The 20,956-nt window shown below is 40.9% G+C and overlaps 2 protein-coding genes across 4 annotated transcripts in view; one reads left to right on the top strand and one right to left on the bottom strand.

Moving 5' to 3' along the window:
- The first annotated feature begins 1,280 nt into the window (after window positions 1–1,280).
- On the top strand, window positions 1,281–6,546 carry fgf8a (fibroblast growth factor 8a). Of its 2 annotated transcripts, none has more exons than XM_011484044.4 (5): window positions 1,281–1,922; window positions 2,023–2,059; window positions 2,747–2,927; window positions 4,296–4,402; window positions 5,326–6,546. In XM_011484044.4, exons 1-5 carry the CDS (start codon window positions 1,894–1,896, stop codon window positions 5,614–5,616), a joined length of 645 nt encoding a protein of 214 aa, XP_011482346.1. In that variant the 5' UTR covers window positions 1,281–1,893; the 3' UTR covers window positions 5,617–6,546. The 2 variants fall into 2 exon arrangements, with proteins under 2 accessions (XP_011482346.1, XP_004076956.1); XM_004076908.5 differs by having other exon boundaries at window positions 1,376–1,922; window positions 2,780–2,927.
- Window positions 6,547–11,683: 5,137 nt separating this feature from the next.
- The window catches only part of fbxw4 (F-box and WD repeat domain containing 4), a 49,606-nt gene continuing 40,333 nt past the window's right edge, over window positions 11,684–20,956 (bottom strand). The window contains exons 7-9 of one of the 2 annotated variants that reach the window (XM_023963457.2): window positions 17,909–18,049; window positions 14,330–14,471; window positions 11,684–14,213 (exon numbers count right to left, since the gene is read on the bottom strand). In XM_023963457.2, the coding sequence (XP_023819225.1) occupies window positions 14,079–14,213; window positions 14,330–14,471; window positions 17,909–18,049 (418 nt within the window). In that variant the 3' untranslated portion in view covers window positions 11,684–14,078. The remainder of the gene's footprint in view (window positions 14,214–14,329; window positions 14,472–17,908; window positions 18,050–20,956) is intronic. The other variant, XM_078932463.1, reaches the window with a different exon arrangement.

Raw genomic sequence — 20,956 nt, 5'->3', positions numbered from 1 at the left:
AAACAGAAAAGACATTTTAATAATCTAGTTTTGAGTTGGTTGAATTGTGTATGGCAACGATTCCATGACAGAATTTCCGTTTCAGAGGTGTACAACTATTGTTGGCTGGTTGACCAGTTTCATTTTTTTAGAAAACTTTTCTGGGAATTTTACCTTTCTTAATTTGTTTTTTTTTCTTCTTAGTTTGCGGCCATTACTAACATTTGAGTTGTCTTTTTCTTTATAAAACTGAGACTTTCATTTCGGTGGTAATCTGTTGATCAGAGAGAGCAGGAGAGCAGAGAGAGTGACAATGGGGGGAGGCCTTGCCCCCTGCTGGAGTGCTGATGGAAACAGGGCTCCCGTGGTTCAGGGCAGGGAATCCAGTCTGCAGAAAGACAGCTCGCTCCTGCTCCTCACATTCTCAAAATCTCTCGAATTCACTGGTTTCACTCGAACCCCAGTATTCTAACAGCCATCAATTCACACACTGACCCAAGTGTGCAAATTGGGACAGTTAACACAATGGTAATTTGCCTAAAAGCTGACAATGGTGTTGAGAAGGACGGATACGGATCGACAGATCACATGACACACTGTAAGAAAAGCTAATAAATTAATACTTGTAGTTGCCCAAAGTGTCTTTGTTTTAAAATAACTTGTGATCTATTACAAACATTCTGTGAAGTGGAGCACCTACTAGTGGCTGACTTCTGTTTGACATAGGTCATCAGTGATGTCAGTTCCACTTTTGTCTTTGCCCCCATAAAGATGAAACACGTTGACTCATGTGGACCACTTTGGGATTTGTCATTGAAAACCTTCATAGACCCAAATGTATCAATGCGTTGGTCATATCCAGTATGTATTGCAGCTGTTTCAGTGTTACTGTAAAAAGAACCACTAGAATCAAATTCAGTTCAAATTAAGAATTGAAAATAACCATTGTTGTCCTGTGTGTAGAAAAGTGGCCCTCCAGAATTTCTCTTCTCCACTAAACCAGCAGAGGAATGGTGGCCACCTCTTTATCAGATAATGGGGGGCTGGAGGGGGGGCACATGTAATCCTGTTAATGTCTCACACTGGGCTATGCCAATACACAAAGCTGAGGATATCTGAGGGCTGTGATGGGGCTGCAGAATATTAACTTTACAAGTCTTATTCCTCCTGTGATTGGTCATGGGCAAGTTTCTCAGAGTCTGGATGGAAAGGCGCGCGCGGGCACGTACGCACGCACGCACGCACGGCAGCCCAGGCTCCTCCTCGGACCTCCCTAACCCTGCCAACCGCAGACAGCTCCCCAGGTACAGAGATGCATCGAATCAAAGGGAGGGGGGTGCAGGGGAGCGAGGCCCGGGGTGTCCGCTTTTGTTTTGCAGAAAAAGGGGGTTTGTTCGTAACGGGCCAGGCTTTAAGCGGAGGTGCGCCACCGCAGAGCTACAAGCTTGACACTGGAGCGCTGTGGGATGGGATCAGAGGAAGGAGAAGCGGAGCGTTCTGCACACAGCCCCACCAAACCCGAGCGGAGCGAGCCCATCAGGCACGAGCCTCAGCCCTGACGCACACCTGGGGTCAACAGAGGACGACTAGGAGCGATGTTCTGGGCAATCTGACTGGAACAGTCTCAGGAAAATCCATCTGCGCTAGAATTTACACTCCTGCTTTTGCAAGCGTGCCAAGACGCAGCCTCCGGACCAGAGCCGACATCCTGGCTTTGAAGGACATTTTGCCATTAAGGAATAGAAAGGTTGTAATATAGAAATGATGTCAGGTGTGAGCGCATCCGCCTTATCTCCGTCCCTATGAGCTACACTGGATTTTAAGGGAATTATTGTAGTTTTTAGCATAGTGAGCTGCAGATTGTGTCAACTTTGGAAGTCCTAAGTAGAGCCTTTACGGTTTAGTTCTGCATTCATGATGAGACCCGTGCCATGCAGCTATGTGTGAGTCTTTTTTCTGCTTTTTTACCCACAAAATATCGATTCAGTGCAATAGGAAATACTTGATTGACTGATTTTTGCTTATTTGTCCTCTTGTTTGCAGGTTTCTGCATTTATTTGCCTTCTGCCACTATGCACAGGTATGTCACTGTCTTATATGAACACAATATATTTACAGCAACATAACATTGGTAACAAATATTAGCTCACAAACCAGAGCACATAGGTCATATAGCAGGCGAAATGTGCAGGTGCGAGATTAGGCAAGATGTGGCCCTCAGGCTGTTGAAAGCTGCAGGTTCCGCCGCGGCGCGGGGACTGCTGGCACCTTTCTGGTTAACGCGGCAACCCCACGGCACGTGATGCGCGGGCGCACGCGCCATCTAAGGAATAAAACGATAGCAAGACCTCTTAGAACAACTTATTCCGTTTTTAACTAAATTAAAAGCCAAGTTTAAAGCCAATTTTAAAAAGCCAAATATAAAAACAATTGTCACATACTTCTAACCTTCTCTCAGTGGCGCGTAACTGTCTGTGTTTCTGCACTCCAAGGAGCAGATAGTTCTGTGCGCATAACCTATAATCAGCATAACCTTTTGCAGCTGCTCCTGTGGGAAAGGTCGCAAGATGATGAGAGAAATAAAGGTAGAATTTAGTGGGACTTTGTCTGCAGGAACGTGAACATTGTCCATAAAAGACCAGCTGTCCTTTTTACGCACGAGAGTTCGCCTTTAGTTTAAAATCAGCTTTAACAGTAAGGATAGGCCAACAGAAAAGACGTCAATGAAAGAAGTAACTCGGTTGCAATGCCATCTTATTTCTGACAGGTAACCAATCAGTCCTCGCCTAATTTCACGCAGCATGTAAGCGAGCAGAGCAGAGTGACGGACCACGTAAGCCGCCGGTTGATCCGCGTCTACCAGCTGTACAGTCGGACGAGCGGCAAGCACGTGCAGGTCCTGTCCAACAAGAAGATCAACGCCATGGCCGAGGACGGAGATGTGCACGGTGAGACAAAGACAGCATTTGCTGCCTCCACCACGATGAATGACACAAGAAAGAAGAAAAATACAGATCTTGAAATGATGTAGTTTGGCCAGAGGAGGCAAAAGATAAACGCAACACATTAAATGTTTATTTAAATCATTTCTGTACTCAAATGTAGGAGGCTTTTACGTTTACATTTTTCTTTAAAAAATAGAATTCTATTATATTTCTAACCTTTAAAATATTCATGCAAAAACTCTTGGGTGTGCAAAATGTATTCTTTACTATTAATGCATCCACTTCCTATTTTGTATTATACTTTCTAAGGTTAGTATACTTATATATTTTTCTAAATAATACACTGTTTCTTAACCATTTATATTTAAAATTAATGTTAAAATTTAAGTTTCTAAACCGTGTTTTGTAAGAAACTTAAAATATAATTTAAACATTTGGCAGTAGCTGACTTTTAAAGCAGTCATGTGATAGGGTTAGATTTCCCAAATTTGAGATAGTGAGTCAGTGATCTGTTCCCTTACATAACTTCAGACATTTATCCAGTGGAGCATTTTCAGTAGCTGCAGTTGGACGCTCAGCGCTCGAGGAACGTGCTGGCATTGGTTATGGCAATCTCCCTGGGATTTCACAGAACCATTAGAAGTGTTTCAGCTCTGCTTTTGCTTCCTGAACATTCTCCGCATAACTCCACTGTCAACCTTTGATACATGTAGCGTTATAGTATTATATATAAAATGCTGATCATTCTTTCCGTATCTAAAACATCAGTATTTTATGGTTTGTTTTTGTGGAAAAGCAGCAACTGTTCTGAAGCATTATTGGAAAATATCCATTGTTGTCTGATGAAATAATGATATAATGCTGGGGGAATGCAGTGGAAGCAGAAAAATCAAAGCAGATCAGACACCTTTACTTTTAAACATAAATGTGGCCCTGTGAAGCTTTTTTAAATAGCTGCTTATTATCAACACTAACATTATAAATGCAGAGCTTCATCTGAGGTCGATGTGGTGTTTAGATTGGAATTTGTTTTCACAGTTTAATCACTTCATGCCTGGATTTATTTCCAAATATTTAAAAAATATTGTTTAGTGGGGGTTTTTTTCATTCAAGGTGATGCTAAATATAACCTGGATTTACAGTGCAAATTAGCCACATACAGCAACGAGGGGTTAATAGTTTTGCAAGAATTTCCGCTGACACATGCCTTCAGGACAGACTGCCATGCTGCTCTGGTCTGATGGCAGAAGAAGATGGGTGGAGCTTAATGAATCCTTTGATAATAACTAACTAATAACTAGAACATTGGGATGAAACACCAATCTCCTCTGCTGCAGTTTCTAACTGTTTGACTTGTTTTTATTTCTAAAGCAAAGCTCATTGTGGAGACTGACACATTTGGAAGTCAAGTGCGCATCAAGGGCGCCCAGACGGGCCTTTACATCTGTATGAATAAGAAGGGGAAGCTCATTGGCAAGGTAAGAAACCATTTCACTCTAAACAGACAAAAAGAAAATCAAACCGTGCTATGAAAATTTTAGGGGAACCGGCTAAATGGTGGTCAAATGATGAAAGCAATCAGGCTCATTGTGTTGAATGATTCCAGCCTTTTATTTGCCCTTCTTCTGCTCAGACCTCCAGCTCATGGGTCACAGGTATTTGCTATAGGCTGAGAATATGTTAGCGGCTTTCACTGCTTAATAAACAGAGCAACATCCCCACAAACACACAGCAGAATCCCTATTCCATTTACCCTCCACCCACCCTACACCCTGCCTCGAACACCATCTGTTCAAAACCACCAGCCTGGCCGCAGCCTTCCACCTCGCTCTGCTCCTGTTTGTGTGGAGAAACACAAGGAATGGAGTATTTTGGTTGCATGCATGCTGATGTTTCATAACTATTTTTAACACATTCCAGAAAGGTGGAGGGTTACTAAATTGGCAAAAGAAACTAGGTTTAGCTTGTACAGTTTCCTCCATCCTTTCAGTTCATGTCATCATTGTTTAGAATTTGGAATTTTTCTTTAGAAATTGTCCATTGCAGGTTTCAATCACTTTAACTGCAGTCCAATGCCAACAAAAAAATGTACAAGCAGAATTTAGCATGAGACGTGAAGGAATTATCAGTTGGGTAAATATAAATACAGACATTTAGTATATTCATTCTGCAAACATCTGCTAGAGCTGCTCCCGTTAGATTTTACAAATAGTCAAGCTTGCTCTTGATATTTTATCTTTAGTTGAATTTAATGACTTAAGCTGCCTATTTGCAGGAATCCTTGAGTCTAGGTCAGAGTTCATGTGGGCGTCAGGCCGCACTTCACAGTATATCAACATCTGAAATCTGCCAATCTAAGTCAGACATTTTTCCCACTGACCTTCTTTGTGTGTTCCTGCAGAAAAACGGGCAGAGCCGTGACTGCATCTTCACCGAGATTGTTCTAGAAAACAACTACACCGCGTTGAGGAACGCCCACTACAACGACTGGTACATGGCATTTACTCGGCGCGGGCGACCCCGAAGAGGCTCGCAGACTCGCCAACACCAGCGTGAGGTCCATTTTATGAAAAGATTGCCAAGGGGGCAGCAAGTCATCCACTCAAGCCAACATAGGCCTTTTGACTTCATCCACTCATTCAGTCAAAGGACTAAACGCACACGATACTCATCAGAGCGCAGACAACCATAAAGACTAAATTATTTACCACTACACTTGTTCTTTCTCTCCAAAATGGGACATTTTGTACTATATCAGTAGCTTATGTCAAGCCTTCCAATAGTAAGGAATGTTGTAATATAAAACTTCAAATCTATTTTTGTATGCAAGACTTCTAGCACCGATGCTTGAAGACAGTGAAAGTGAAAAAACAAGTCATTGGATGCAGAAAATCCACTATATGACTCATCTTCATTTTTTGCATGTTATTATGTTGCCCAATGCTCAAGAAGACTTGAAGGGGACTAGCTAATGGTGTTGTATAGGGAATGCTGTTTTCAGAGACATTGTCAGATGCTGCACTGTGAAGCGTGGGGGCTGAGAAACAATTCCCTCCTTCTGCACTGGAATTTTTTGAACATCTTCTGAGAAAACGACCTCTGCTAGAGTCCAGAGTAATGGAGCCTTGTGGGGAAAAAACATGACCTAATCAAGGGTTTCAAGTAGAAACTGTTGAAGCCTCTGCCACTACTTCTGTGTTCTTGGTTCTTATAAAATGTGCTTTTATAAATATAGAATTATTTTGTTTATTTTAGAATGTGTAGAGTATTTTTGAAATAAATATTTATTAAAAATGTTAAATAAATGCACATTAGAATTGTTGATTTCTCTTTGAAAGCCTTTTTTTTTTTTACATATTAGTTGAAATAACATTTATTGTGGGCTACATTTTCAGTGTTGGTTCTTGTAGCCTGATAAGCCCCTCAACAAATATGATCTACTTCATGTCATACTGTGATTGGACCTTGTGGGTACCTGTATTTGCTGCCATCAGATTTCAGGCTACTATGTTCCTTTAAAAAAATACTGTTTATTTTCCAGGTAACCCACTTGTTCTTTGTGTAGACTGTGTATTTATAACTTTATGACTCTCGGCTTATAAAAACTTGTAACTCTCCCCCCTCACTCTGGTGGACAGTCATTTACACCTCACCAAAACTCAGATCTTCTACCAAAGTCCTTGGAGCTAGCAGGTACTGTGCAGTGTCTAATGCAGGCGTCGGCAACCATCCGACATGCTGCAGTTCTCTGTGGTTCTGAAAAATAACGTTCATGTTCTAAGATTGTCGTGGTACCTTTAACACTATCGGGGTGTGCGAAAGAGCGGCGAGGAGGGGGCGTGTCTGGGGCCGTGAACGCGGCCCAGAGTCTATTATGGGATGGAATGTTCTTCTAAAAAGACAGTCAGGGGCAGTTTTCCTATGGGCAATGTGGGGCCAATCCCATGGCCCCCCCAGGCTATGGGAGTGGTCCACGAGATTGTTCTTAAACCGCCCATTTCCGCGTCAAATTAATGATATTTGTGCTAGGCCGCCCCAACTATCGTGTCAACTTGCTGCTATGATGACCGGGGGGGAATAACAGGTGAACAGGTAGACCAGCGGGGGAGGGGCTTCTGATTCCAGACAAACTAACAGCTGCTTCCTAATAAAAAAATGGTTGTCATTCATAAATAAAAATATAAAATATCCTTTATTGGGTTTACTGGATTTGATGAAAAGTTAAAGAAAAAAATAGGAGTGTCCATCAAAGTAAATCTGTTTCCATCATCTCTCTCATCTTAACTCTGTTTGACAGACGGAAACGTTTGTTCAAGGTTGTGGAAAATGGTCAAAAGATCAAAGGAAACTTCAGCGTCCAGTTTAGAAAGAAGAAAAACACCCCATGGATGAAGGAATGCAGGCGGAGTCCAAAATTATAATACGACCAATTTTACGGTTGGAGTAAAATTTTGAGAACATTTGGCTAATGAAGGTTTGCACTTCATTAGACTAGTCTGGTCAATTATCTTATTGGTGGATTTCATCTAAGCTTCTCTGTTCTCATTTACAGTCAATGCTTCAGATGTAATGAACACAATTGTTTGTCTTTATCAGGTTTATGTGACACTTAAGCACAAAAAAAGAACAATTTGTTCTTTAGTTTCTATTGATGTTCGTTCATGAAGCTGATGGAAATGACTGGAATAATTCATTCATAATTGGTGGCTCTGTTGTATTCAGCTCATGAAATATAAAAACAGAAAAATGTGGGAGTTTTTTTTACCAGAAGCAGCACAGTATGACGGCATCACCCCTTCATCATATGTAACTTATAGAATTTTTAAGCTACGTTCAAGCACCAAGTGAAAAGTCTTTGTAAACGCACGTAGATGGGCATTTTGGAGTTCTGCATTCAAGACTTTTGCGTTCACATGTAATTACACACATTTTTAGGGCTCAACGTATTAAATGCACAGTCATCAAACACTCGTTGAAAGTTAAACCAGGTTGACCTTTGACCAATCAGGGATTGGAAGTGACGTATGGATGGTGTCCCTTTTAATTTGTGGAAGTGCCAACCATTGAAAATTGATCACAGAGGAGAAATCAATGATTGCGGTTCGTGCCCGGCTGGAATTCTAGACACCAAGTCTTTCATAGCTTGGAACAAAGATGTGAAAGAAAATACGCTGAGCAAGATTCGCACCACCTCAACATTTTGCACCAAGCGTCTTCCAACTGTAGGTGGCGGACATGCACCAGTAAACAGTAGAAAAAGAAGAAGAAGAAGCGCCTCCCTGCTTGTCCAGTGTGAACACTAAATCGAAATGCATGTAGGGCTGTAGGGTTTTGCGGTTCCTTGAACACCTACATTCGTGTGAACATGGTATCACAAATACATCACCACACACTTTCCACACGCATGACATTTTTATGACGTCCTTCAAGGTGGCCGCATGAGCCTCAGGAGAACTGCAAGACACGCCTCTGTAAGACATGGCCGAACCAGTCTACTGTCTAACCCTCTATGGGCCCAGACAATCCTTAAACCAACAGCACCCATACGGGTCAACCCCTGTATGGATGTTAGGTTCTTCATTTCACTAAATACTTACTTACTAATTACTTACTTATCTTAGAAAATTGAATCGGTTAGTTCAAAAGGGGCCCAAGTCCAAAATTTTTCAAAATAGAGATATTATTAGTTCTATGGTCTTCAAGGGAAAAGCTATCTGATGATGTGCAAAAAAAGTCCTAAGTCCATTGTAATGTATTGACTACACTGTAATAAATCCAACTTAAAGTTTTTGACTTAACAAAATCTTTTATGTTGTAATAACTCAATAACCTAAGTTCTACTAATCAATTCAACAATTTAAGTCAGTTCAGCAAGTTAAGGTAGTCGTACAGTTCAACATTATTTATTGAGTTGTCTGTACTTATATATCTAAGTTGCAGTTCATAACAGTGTGATAAAGTTCTGTGAACTTATCTTTTTTAATTGTGAAATGCGGGAATGCCAACTTTTGGAGTTGGCATTGTCCACTGATTGAGTGGTTTGTCAAGAAGCGTCTGCAGAAGTTTTAACTCTTATTTAATGACATAAGTATTAGAATCAGTTATACATATGTGTGTTTGTGTGTTACAGACACGAACCAGCGGGTATTCCAGGAAGCATGCTTAAACTACCCTGACTTTAAACCTGAACTCTGGCTGAAATCCTATGTTGGTTTCCTAAAGATCTGATATGAGTAATTACGCTTGACTTGGTAACCCTGGTTTAATGCATGTGCACAGCAAGTACATAAAGTACGTTGTATCCCACAATTCCTTGCGGTGCCGATCTAACAGCAGCATCAAAGTTACACCTACTTAATTGAATTAATTTGAATGAAAGTAAAATAACTCTGCCAACTACATGTTATTTTTAAGATGACTAAACAAAAAATTATGTTTATCTTAACTGAAGCAAATAAGTTAGATCAAAGTAAAAAAGTTTCTCTTTCCAACATCTATATGTGGTCTTATCACCCTCTCACGGTGGAAAAAGTATTATCTGAGCTTCTTCATCCACTAAATCATCTTCAAATGGACACGCCATGCTGCTTCACCTCTCTGAAAACAAACTAACCTTCAACTAAACCTGCTCCACACAAGGTTATGTTCAGAGCATGAGTTGCTATGGCAACTTGACCTACCCTGAAACATACCTCCATTTCTGGAACTGAAAGCTGAGGTTATCAACTTCCTTAGCCTCAAACTTATAACTATAACCTGCTTTCTGGAACACCCCCTGGGGCTTCAGCCATTTTGTAAACAACGTTTTGGTGAACTGGGCCTTAGCCCCGCCCATGGCAACTAAGACTCATGGGAAGTGTTGATTCCCACACCTTGGGTTAGGGAGCTGTGAAGAGAATTGACACTCATGTTGTTGCTGTTATAGAGTGTAGTCAAAATTATATATTTGTCCCTCTGCAAACATGCAGGTGAGCTGTGACTGCTCACCTGTGACTCAATGATCTTGAAAAGATCTGGGTTGCATGTGGAAATATGAAAATGCAGAGGTGCTCTTAAAACTCAAATTTAAGTTACATCAACCTTTGGTCAAGTCAATTGGAATTGGAATTCAGTTTTTACAGCCCAAAAAATTAAGTTTGTACATCTAAGCTTGAGTTGTGAAAAAATTAAGATTCAGAGTTAGGATTACGTGACATTTTAGGTCCCTGTAACTTACATCTGAGTTGGTCAAAATTACGATTCAAAGTTAATCCAACTTGAACTTTTAAGTTCATACAACTCACAACTGAGTTAGAAGAACTTAGATAAATGAGTTTGAAAACTCCAACACAAAACTTAAAATATTGAGTTTAGCTCCTTAACTCAAAATTGTACCTAAGTTTGTTGCCTTACAATTTTAAGTTCTATGAACTTTTCTTTTTTTGCAGTGTATGCTTGACATTTAAAATGCATTAAGTGCAAAATTCCTGGACTTGGGCCTCTCTTCCATGGGTTTAGCTTTATCTCATAGATGGCAGCACTAGTTATCCAATATGGCAGCACCCCTGTTTAATTCAAGAAGGGCCCAAGTCCAGAGATTTTGGTTTGCTAGTACTCTGAAATGATAAAAGTGAGGTGATTCATATTATAGCATTTGTAAGCTATGAACTGGTGCTAAATCTGGTTAAAGTATTAATCATTTGGTGTAGCCTCCCTTTAAGCAATGCAATTATAATAATTTCCTGGAAAAACAAACCTCTTGGACTTCGGCCCCTTTTGAACTAACCGATTCAATTGTTTAGCTGCCTTGATAACTATTTGGTCTTTTACAAGGAACTGTGGAGCTGGAGTGTCTGAAGACATGCCTGTCCTTTTACAGAGAGTGAAAGCATAATCTTTGGCTTATCTTCTCCCTATTAAGCTAACAGTCGTCGGCATTCAAATATCCTCCGTCTTTGCCCCTCTCTCATCTTTAAATTTACTTCTGTACTTTTCCACAACCGTGTAGCTTTTCACATAGATCACTGTAGCTCTCTTCTCTTTGGTCTTCTACAAAAACATCTCCATTAATTTAAATTTTTCCAGTACTCTGGGAAAAACTAAGCTTTTCTTCTCAGAACATCAGTGGCTTCTGTACATTTTCAAGGGCCTTCAACACCTTTCTCTTCTAGATTTGTCTGATCTCCTCCATACTGCAACGTCAAGCTGCTCTCTCAGAGCTCCTCACGGTGTCCTTTGTCTGCTTCAGCACCATGGAGAGCAGGCTCCTCAACTCTAGAACTCACTCCAAAGCATTGATTCTCTTCCCGTGTGGAAGTCATTTTTGTTTAGAGCAGTTGGTTTCGTAAAACTAACTCTTCAATCAGTTTGTAGAAACAAGTCCACTGTTTTCAAATTTGAATAGTTTATTTTGTTTTAATCACTTTTTTTATATTGATCTCTTGTGCTTTGAAAGGAGCTTTTGAAGTAAAACATTCATTCATTTTTTTTTTTCATTCATTCATCTTCTTAACAGTTTATTCCCTTTCGGGGTCACGGGGTTGCCGGAGCCTATCCCGGCCACTTGGGCGTAGGCAAGGGATACCCTGGACTGGTCGTCAGTCTGTCGCAGGGTGGAATCTCCTCAATCACACACCCATTCACTCTCACACCTATGGACAATTTAGAGTTGCCAATCAACCTATGTAGCATGTTTTTGGACGGTGGGAGGAAGCCGGAGATCCCGGAGAAAACCCACGCATGCACGGGGAGAACATGCAAACTCCAAGTAAAACATATTATTCTTTTTAATAATATTATCTTTTATTTAAACTGTTAAAAGTGAGCATGAATTTTACTAGAATCTCTTTCTTGGAAAAGCATGTCACAGCTTTACCTCACCAGCATCATGCATTTATTTGAGAATCCATCAAGTGTGGCGGTTTTGTCGGTAACTAAACCACACTTAACAATAACCTTCTAAAATCTCGGCATATTAGTTACATTCTGGATAGCTGTTCCTAGAGCATGCTATCCAGATGATATGCATTACATTCCTTACATTTCTAAGGAAAGACCTGTCCTGTAGAGCTTTCCAAATGTCCCCTTCTGGCTCCAGAGCCATGATGACAGAATGATCGGGCTCTTTGTTTTTGAACAGACAAATGTTTTGTCTCCAACTAATGAATCTCTTCCATTGATTTACACAAACACACACAGGGCCTGACAGGGGGAGACCAGCAGAAACCAATGTGCATCGCTGACAGGTTTGACCTAAACAACCTATGTTACACAAATGTTTATGGGGGTGGGTGGGGGCATTAAAAACACATTCTAATATGCTCGTCATAGAAAATGAGTTAAGGATCTGGGTGGATTTCCATGTAAAGTCCAAAATAAGGCTCCCTTAGTTGTTCAGTGAATCCGTCCCTTAGCTGAAGGCGTTTCTGTCGGTGAGTTGTCCTGCAGCCGACTCCCTTCAGGGTGAGGCAGCTGGCTCCACCGAGCCTGCATGGGACTGAGTTTGAATAGAAGATGGATGGACGTTCCAAATACCATGCAAAGACCTAAAGCTTTAGGAGAAGGTGATACGCATACGCATGGAGTAAAAGAGAAGCAGCGGATATTTTCATTTATCTTTTGTTGTTCTGAAATTCTTTCTGATTTAAAGTCTCAAATGTCTAAATTAATTCAACAACAACAATAATAAATTCATGTTTTATTTACAAAACTGGTGGATTGTGCAAATATTTTTTTTAGGGTTTCTCAAAGGTTCTTTGCTTTAAAAACTCTTTAGAACTTGTGTATTTTTTGAACAAGCAACATCTAATTGTGTTGGAACAACGTGTGACAAGAGTATCAGTAGTTTGATGCAATTACTGCACCGCTGCATGTGAAATGAACCAGAGTGATCTGTTCTGGCAAAAACTTCCCACCAAAAGAGAAAAATGGAAAATTGACTTTTTACTGTTAGAACGTCTAAAAGGAGCAAAGCGTCCCTGATTGACTTACAGTCAGATCATATGAATAACCATTATTCATATGATTAATCATATGAATAATGAATAATTCATATGAATAATCATATGAATAATCAGTCCAAATCTCTTTAAAGTTTTTAAGTTCCAAAAAAAGTGATAAACTGCAAATTTTCACAAAATATCAGACTCCAAACACAAATCAACAATCACACAGTTTTTCTAAAAAGACCAAATTCTCTTTGGCTTCAGTGCAGCTTCACATTGTGTACTGAGGTTATGACAGCTGACAGTGAGGTTTCAGTAGTCAGCCAGTCCAGCTTTAGGATTTTGAAACAATATGTGTAAATAGCTGGTAATCCTACTGTAAATACAGCGGGTCCAAGCATAGAACCAAACTGTGCATATATATATGATCCATTTTGCTTTCTATCATGTGTTAAGTAAGAATTTCCTAAAGTTATTTCTAGAGTTTACTCAGAGTTGCTTCTGTGGTGAAAACAAATATCTGCAATGGGAAATGAGAAGCAAACAGGTCATGTGTTTTTGACACAAGCAAAGACCAATTTGCAATAAAATCCCAATTTGTCCTGACACACATTTTTATTGGCCTTTGTTGATTTCACTACAATTAAGTCTCAGTGAGTTTTACAATTGTGTAAATGAGTGTGCCATTCCTTTTCTCAGGAATGAGTGGTTCTGGATGCTGCTGTCAGATAAAGATAGTGTTCTTTTTTACGTTTGATCTCAAATAAAGTGATGCAACAGAAGTAATCCAGGTTGGTAGCTTAATATAGTTTTTATTCTATTAAGGTTTGTTTTTTTTCTATTGGCACACTCTAAAATTTTGTTCTATAAATACATCAGGTTGTAAAGCTCTAATCAAGTGAGTAGCAGAGAAAAACTGTCCACTTTCTCACTTGCTTTGGTCAAAACCTACAGTGGGTAGGACCTGAACCTGAACCTGACTGGCTGATCTGTGTACAAGTTTTCCTGCTGTAGTTTTGGGAGCCATTCAAAAAAAACAGACTGCTGATGCTGAAAATTACCAAAAATTCAGTTACTTGACGGCAATATTTTGTTTGTGTTTTGAATTGGAAATTAAAAGTAAAATGTTTAACGCCGTAAATTTACTGGCCACCTTAGATTTATTCTAATCAATTCAATGACGCTTTCTTGTAAAATGACATTTCTGTCATTTGTACATTTAAAATGTGCATCATTTTGCATGGATGTGGCTGTGTCTGAAGTCCAGTGAGTGCAGGGAAGTGGCCAAGGCTGCATACAGGTGAGAGCTGCTGAACCTCAGGCAGTACACCGGGCTGCTCACTGGCCTGGAGCTGAGTTGGTAGAACTGCACAGAAAACAAAACAAAACAAAACGTTAGAATATCCAATAATATTCATCCTAAAGCTGTTGTAATATTTTTTAGAGAAACGTCACAGTGGATGCCGTATTTGAAGAATATACCTGCAAACAGGCCTTCTGCCGTTTGTCCCAAAGACGTACGACTCCATAATAAGAAGAGCCACTGGCTATCATGTGATTTCCATCTGTTTGGATGCAGTACAGAGCGCTATCATGAGGCTCCTCCCACTCTCTCACAGGTTTCCTGTTGGGTAAAAAAGATGAAACATCATCATGTGACCAAAAAGCTGGGCAAAAGGTTGAAAGAAAAATGGCACTAATATGCCTCGTTTCCACTGAGCAGTAAAGTATTTTGTGCATTTCTATTAGAAATGGACCAATTAAGCGGGACCGAATTGTACCATTTTTGGGCCCCCGTTGGTTGTAGGTCCATGAAAAAAATGGAACGGACAGTTTAGGGCGGAGCTACTGTTGAAACCCCGTTGATTGGCTGAAGGTCATTACGACAAAAGAAAGCTCTAAGAAAGGGGATGTATTCCTCTTTGCTGCCGCAATCTTCTCTGAAACATGAAATTCTTTGTTTATACCAATGCTGGATGATCATTGTTGTTAGTTGACCTCCATCATCATCAACCCCACATGCGCCATGACGGCTCAACTTTGATTGGAAACGCTCACCAGAATTGCTTGGACCATTCTAAGCCGGACCAAACCGGACCGCTAAGTGGAAACTTGGCTATAGTGTCAGAAAGATACAGCGTACATATCAAGATTAAAAAAAAGTTAATGAATTTAGTAAAATTCATAAAAAACGCAAAGAAGCCACACAAGTAAAGTCTCAAGCTGGTTTAAAATACATGGAATAAACTGCAAAGTCACTTAAAGACCACTCCAATGAAAATGGTAATGTTGATGTTTTTAACATGTTCTTGTAGCTTTTTTCTCATGATGGAGGACATATGTAAAGAAAATTAAGCTCAAAACTGTGCTTCTGAGTATTTCTTTAATCAAATTGTTATGAACCAGGATTAGATGAAAAAATACTGTTATGTAAAAACTGCTATTGGTGGGCTACAAGCTTCCTACTCCATTCAGATAGTTCCATGAATCCTGGAATCTGGATCCAAACTGGACGGCTGGATAGATCTGATATTGCTGCCACTTTTGTTACACCTGTGATGTTACGTTATGAAGGGCTGTAAGCTAGCAGGAGAGCGTGTAAACAGATGGATGATGGGAAATGAGTGGAAGCCTCCTCTGCACCAACAACTCGGAGGTGAATTTCCGATGAACTCCTGCTGCTCTGCAGAAACTATGTTCTAGAAAACGACAGGTTCTTTTGATTTTGGCTAAAAACATCATCATCACAATTAAAGACTACTGGGAACACTTTGAAAATTGATCAAAAGATGATCAGAGTGGGACTTTAATGCTGTGTTGACTTAGACCGCAATTTGTGTGTCGAATTCACGTCCACCCCCTTTATTTTTGACATGCTTAAAATTTGATGCTCGACAGTTCTCCAAAAGGATGTTCATAAACCTGATGCTACCACCGCGTGTGGGAGGAGCTACTTTTAAAGCCTTTAGCCTGTGCGCTACATTATAGAAGAGACAGATGATGTTGAGAGATCAGGTTTAGCTCTACTACAGTGTTGATAGTCTCCATGTCTGATTTCATGAGGTCATTCAGAGGTTCTCTTGGTAGTGTGAACTACATTTGGGGTTAGACTGTTAAAATAAATGTATGCATATAGAAAAAAAATGCAATACGATTTTTACACAAATTTTCAAAAAAAAAATATGAAAACAAGTTTTAATTTCACATTCAACATTTCTATTGTGAAAATAATCTTGAATATGAAATTTCAACTGTTGACTTACTGTCAAAAATACATCGCAAGGTCAAAGGCATTTTTGGTCACAAAAACATCGATTCAACAAAGTGCGGGTACGTACTGAGGCTTATTTATTAAACTACAATAAAATTAAACTTTATGATCCGACAGTGAGAAAATAACTTGTTACCATAGCTCTGTTGAAACAAAAAAAAGAAAATAATAACAGCAATCTAAGGTCGCTTCTGAAGCGGCATTTGTTGTTGCCAAACGACAACAGCTGATCGTGTAAAAAAAATCCACCCTTAGACCATTTCAGAAAATAGTCCTAAAAAGAGTAGCAGACAGTTATAAGGTGTAAAAACACTCCATGTCTGTCAAAAAAAGGTTGAAGATGATAGAATAAAAATGAACTCAACTTTGCTAACTTTGAGCTTAAGTAACTGGCAGTCTACCGCTATTTAGTAAAAATAAAAAAAACGTCACAATGACCAAAATCCCCTACTTTCATTGTTTTTCTGAATTTTTTTGCTTGCAAATGGCAAGAGTAGTTTTTTTAGCTTTATCTGCCCAGCTCTTATGTTGGGGGGTATGTATTGTTGTTCATTATACCATGTTCTGGGTGAATTCTCGATTCTGATTGGCTTCTGGGTGTGCGTTAAAAAGTGATAACCACACGTCTAAAAAAGAAGTTCCGGTCACAAAGCTTAAATAGGACAAAAACAAGCGGTAATAGGTGAACTTTTTCTCTGAACGGATGCTTTATTTAACACGTCATGATCATCAGCATAGATATTGCTTTCCTTTGCGGCTGCAGTTGAGATCGGAGGTCGGTGCGGCGTGGTGCGGAGCCACAAATGGTCCGCTTTTTGAGAAAAAAGCTTTCCAAACTGAAAAAATAACAAGAATAAAGCCCTAAAAACTGACTTTCACTTCGCAGAAGCACCCATCCTCCACTTTGCGTCGGACAGTTCAGGCTTCCATGGCGTGCATTAATTTCTGATAACGCACACGTTGTAGGCCATTTATCCTTACTTAAACAATAATTGTGTGTGATGTTGACGGTGCAACATCAAGGTTGGTGACGATGTGTTGTGGCCAATCATCTACATATTAAAGTTAACAAAGTAAATACAAATACTAAAGTCGTTTATAAAACCTGTAAATTGTTCATCAGTGCCAGAATGCTCTCCATTCCTGATGTCTTCGCTAGTGGTAGCCAGTATGTACGCACACGTAATGGAACTGATCTGTGACTTGACATACATGCCTGTGACCACCCCTTGTGTTTTTGATGGTAATTTAACAGAGACGATTTTCCTTGTTTTTCTTGTGTGGGTTTTTTACATAATTGCTTACTCCAATGTTAGCCCACAGTCCCCCCCCCCCCCCCCCCATGCAGTTTTAGTTTGTTCAATCAATTCATTGTAATGCATGTTAACATTTAGTAAGGAAAGTAAACAAAAAAGGTTAATGAGATTACCTTGTTACTGAAAAATAACAGCTTCACGTACCACCATTGCAATAAAATAATAAATTAAATACAAACACTGATCATAACTACTCTAAACAAGGTGATTTAGACACAGGAGATCATCGGAAAGAAACTGCCAGTTGGCTGATTGCTTTATGTAAGCACATTAATAAAAAGGTTAATGAATTAAGATAAATAGGTTTAAAATTATTGCAGAATTAACAGATATCTACAGCCTTAAGAAGACATTGAAGCTAAGCCTCAAAAACTAATTTGTGGGGAATTTCATGAGTAGTGGTCTGCTGGAGATCTCTAAACATCTTTTAGTTTTAAAGCAGATTTTGGGGCATAGAAAACAAAAGTTGCCTACTGTGTGCTGAGTCGGAGGTCCCATAATCTTATAAAGGTATCATAGCCACAGGTAAGAAGCTGGAACGGAGACTCAAACACTATGTCCAAAATGCCGGCACCACGGCGAAAACCTGAGCCCAGTCTGCAAACACAGGTGGATCTGTGGAGGACACAATCATGATTGTTCTCTCGGTCATATGTTCAAAAACAACATTACCATATGGAACAAAATTAGGACAGACATAATAGAAGAAACATACAAATTGTGGAAATTTTAAAATATATGAAGCACACTGGGAAAACATTTTATTAATATAGAATATGTATGGTGGCCGGGAAGTGCCAATTTACATCAACAAATCACTCGATGCAAAAACATTTCAAAGATCAAAACAATACCGCCAATTTTAACCGCACCTTAGACATTTAGGGCCCCTTGGTGGGGAGGGTGAGGGGACGTCACTGTGAGTAATCAGGAGATGTCCCCTTAGTGCCCTACCGGCCAATTTTAACTGCACCCCCCTTAGTACACACACCCCTCCCCCCTCAATATATACATCCCAACATAAACACACACACATGCACACACACACCCTCTCAAACACACATACACGCACACACATTTTGCAAGGAAGGTGGGACCTGGGTCCATCTGTCCCCTGCCTCTTCCCTGGTGGGGGGTACGGGCCCCTTTGCAACGGCGGCCGTGTCCCCGGGGTGCCGGCTGCCTGAGCCCGGCGGTGCTCTCTCCGCGCGGTGGGGGGGTTCACATTACATCTGAGCCGGGGGTGTCTGGTCCCTGGGGGGTGGGTTCTGGTCCTTGCTCCTGAGTGCTGGGCCCCGCCAAATTTCCAACTGTGGCCGAGCCTGGTCGGGCCATATTTACAACACCCCTTGTGGGCCCTCTTTTTTCCCCGGGGTTCCCCCCTCCTGGGCGGGGGCGGCGGGCCCCTGCCTCGCTCCTCCCTGGACCAACCGTGGGCCGGGCGGATGGCTGCCTGGAGTGCGGAGCGGGTCTCCTTTGGGGGGTCCTGGCTCGTACCTGGGGTTGGGGCGGGGGGATGCCCGGAACTCCTGGGTGGTGGTGGGGTGCTCGTTTGGGGCTGTGGGCGTCCTTCTCCGGTGGGGCCCTGCGTTGGGTTCTCCCGGCGTGGCGGGGGGGCTGCTTTCCTGGTTGGGCTGGGGCGGCGCTCTCTTTCCCTCCGTGCCTCCCTGGCCTCTGGCTCTGGGGGCCTTGCGGCGGCCCTGCTGGCCCTGGCCTGGGTGGCGGGCTTGGTCGCCCGGGCGGCGGTTGTTCCCTGCCGGTTCCCGTGTGGCGTTGGGGGGATTCCGGCTGCCGCTGCTGCTGCGGTGGGGGTCTTGGGGTGGGGATGGCTGGGCACTCTCCCTCCTTTTCACGTTCCACCATCCACTTTAGAAGAACATAAACACTCACCTGAGCACAGGTGTTAGCTCACCTTTGCACTAACAGTTTGCATGATTGAATGACTGAAATATTTCACACTAGTTGGTTTTAAGGCATAAGTATGCGTGTGAACACTATCTATTTTGTGTACATGTCGACAGGGGGACATTTTTGCAGCTAGCAGGTGTGTTTATAACATTTGAGTGTGTGTGTGGATAGGCCCCGCCCTTTTTGTACTACATTTGAACCTTACCATAATGATTAACAACCAGTAAACCTGTTGCTTTATGCTGCTTCATGGTCTTATCCCCCTTCCCCTCCTATTATCACCCCCTACCCCCCCTCTGTCTAACGTCCCTCTCTCTTCTTCCCCTCTTTCCTTTTCCGTCCGGTCCAACACCAAAGATTTTTCAGACATGATTGAAATTAATAAAGTTTGGCCTCAATTACAAAAGGGGTTTATTCAGACATACCTTTGGTTTGTCTGAAGATTAATAACCCCTCTTGTTAAAGTAAAATATGTCCAACACAAGAGGCCCTCAGCTCTCATCTGTCTGCCCAGCTGTTGGACAGGACAAGTTGAAAAAAAAATAAAATAAAAAAAAAAAAGATCAAAACAATAATTGTAATCCTTAAAATGTTTTTGCTCCGATTTATTTGCACTTCAGGGCCGTTGTATACATGTATAACTGAAAAAACTGTCTTTATGAGAGGCACAGTGAGGACATTAGAAACAAAATGAGGCTCAAAGTCAAGCATTGGTGTTGTGATGCAAGTTTATCAACACAATAAAACATATCAAACTTATCAACACAATAAGTTTAAACACATTTCCTATGAATTCATAAAAGATAGGCTAAAGTTATATCGTAAAAAATCTAATTTGTCAGTCGGTGCATCCAACAGTTAAATAAAGGGGTCCAGAGAAGTCCCACCTCCTCTTTGAACTCCTCTTTCTGTCCTTCTCCTTAAACAAAACATAGCTCCTCTGTCATCCATTTTCTGGAGAACCTCCTTGGACAGATTACTGTTAGGGGGGTTCCTAAAATACGCTTTCACTTACCAAGATCGCCAACAGTCAGAAACTCTACTGCTGCCTCTCCTCAACACTTCCATACCACTGTCAGGACCAACTACCCGTCATTCTGTCTGTCTCTTCTACTTCCTCCTTACTGCTCTTTGCCACATCCTCCTATCGTTCTTTTTCAATCTAAAAACATGCCATCCACCTCTCATTTATTGAGCAACAGCAGCCTATTTACCATCAGCACTCTAAGGGCAACCAGCATCGGTGGCAGCTGTTAACCTGAGTCCCGATCAGTCCAGTAATGTTCTGTCAGAGTCATGATTGATTTGGTTTTGGTTTTACATTGGATTGGCTTCCTGACATAACTCTTTAGACGTACCCGGATTTGAGACCTGTACTCAAAAGCACTGGATTGTGACACTGTTTGGTTGCATTGTCCACTTAAAGAGACACATTTAAAGAAGTTTTTTTTTTCAGGGTTCAATTTTTTTATTATATCTGTACAAAATAGTTTTTTTTTCTGGTAAATGAATAGGACTTTAATAAAAATAGGCTTCATTTAAATGTTTTTACTATGACACTAGTTATGGTCTTGGAAAACTGTTTCTTTGAATTTGTTTTATGATGTCAAATAT

The sequence above is a fragment of the Oryzias latipes genome, chromosome 15, assembly GCF_053564925.1.
Source record: "Oryzias latipes strain Hd-rR chromosome 15, Olatipes_Hd-rR_3.1".
In the NCBI taxonomy this organism is placed as follows: Eukaryota; Metazoa; Chordata; class Actinopteri; order Beloniformes; family Adrianichthyidae; genus Oryzias; species Oryzias latipes.
The sequence above is the reverse complement of the archived record's forward strand: the minus strand, read 5'-3'. Positions and strand labels throughout refer to the sequence as shown.

Bases quoted from the DNA above. Each gene is read 5' to 3' on its own strand.
- fgf8a (XM_011484044.4), top strand. From the start codon at position 1,894: ATGATGAGACCCGTGCCATGCAGCTATGT. The intron at 2,060-2,746 runs GTATGTCACTGT...TATTTCTGACAG, and splicing joins CCTTCTGCCACTATGCACAG to GTAACCAATCAGTCCTCGCC. The intron at 4,403-5,325 runs GTAAGAAACCAT...GTGTTCCTGCAG, and splicing joins AGGGGAAGCTCATTGGCAAG to AAAAACGGGCAGAGCCGTGA.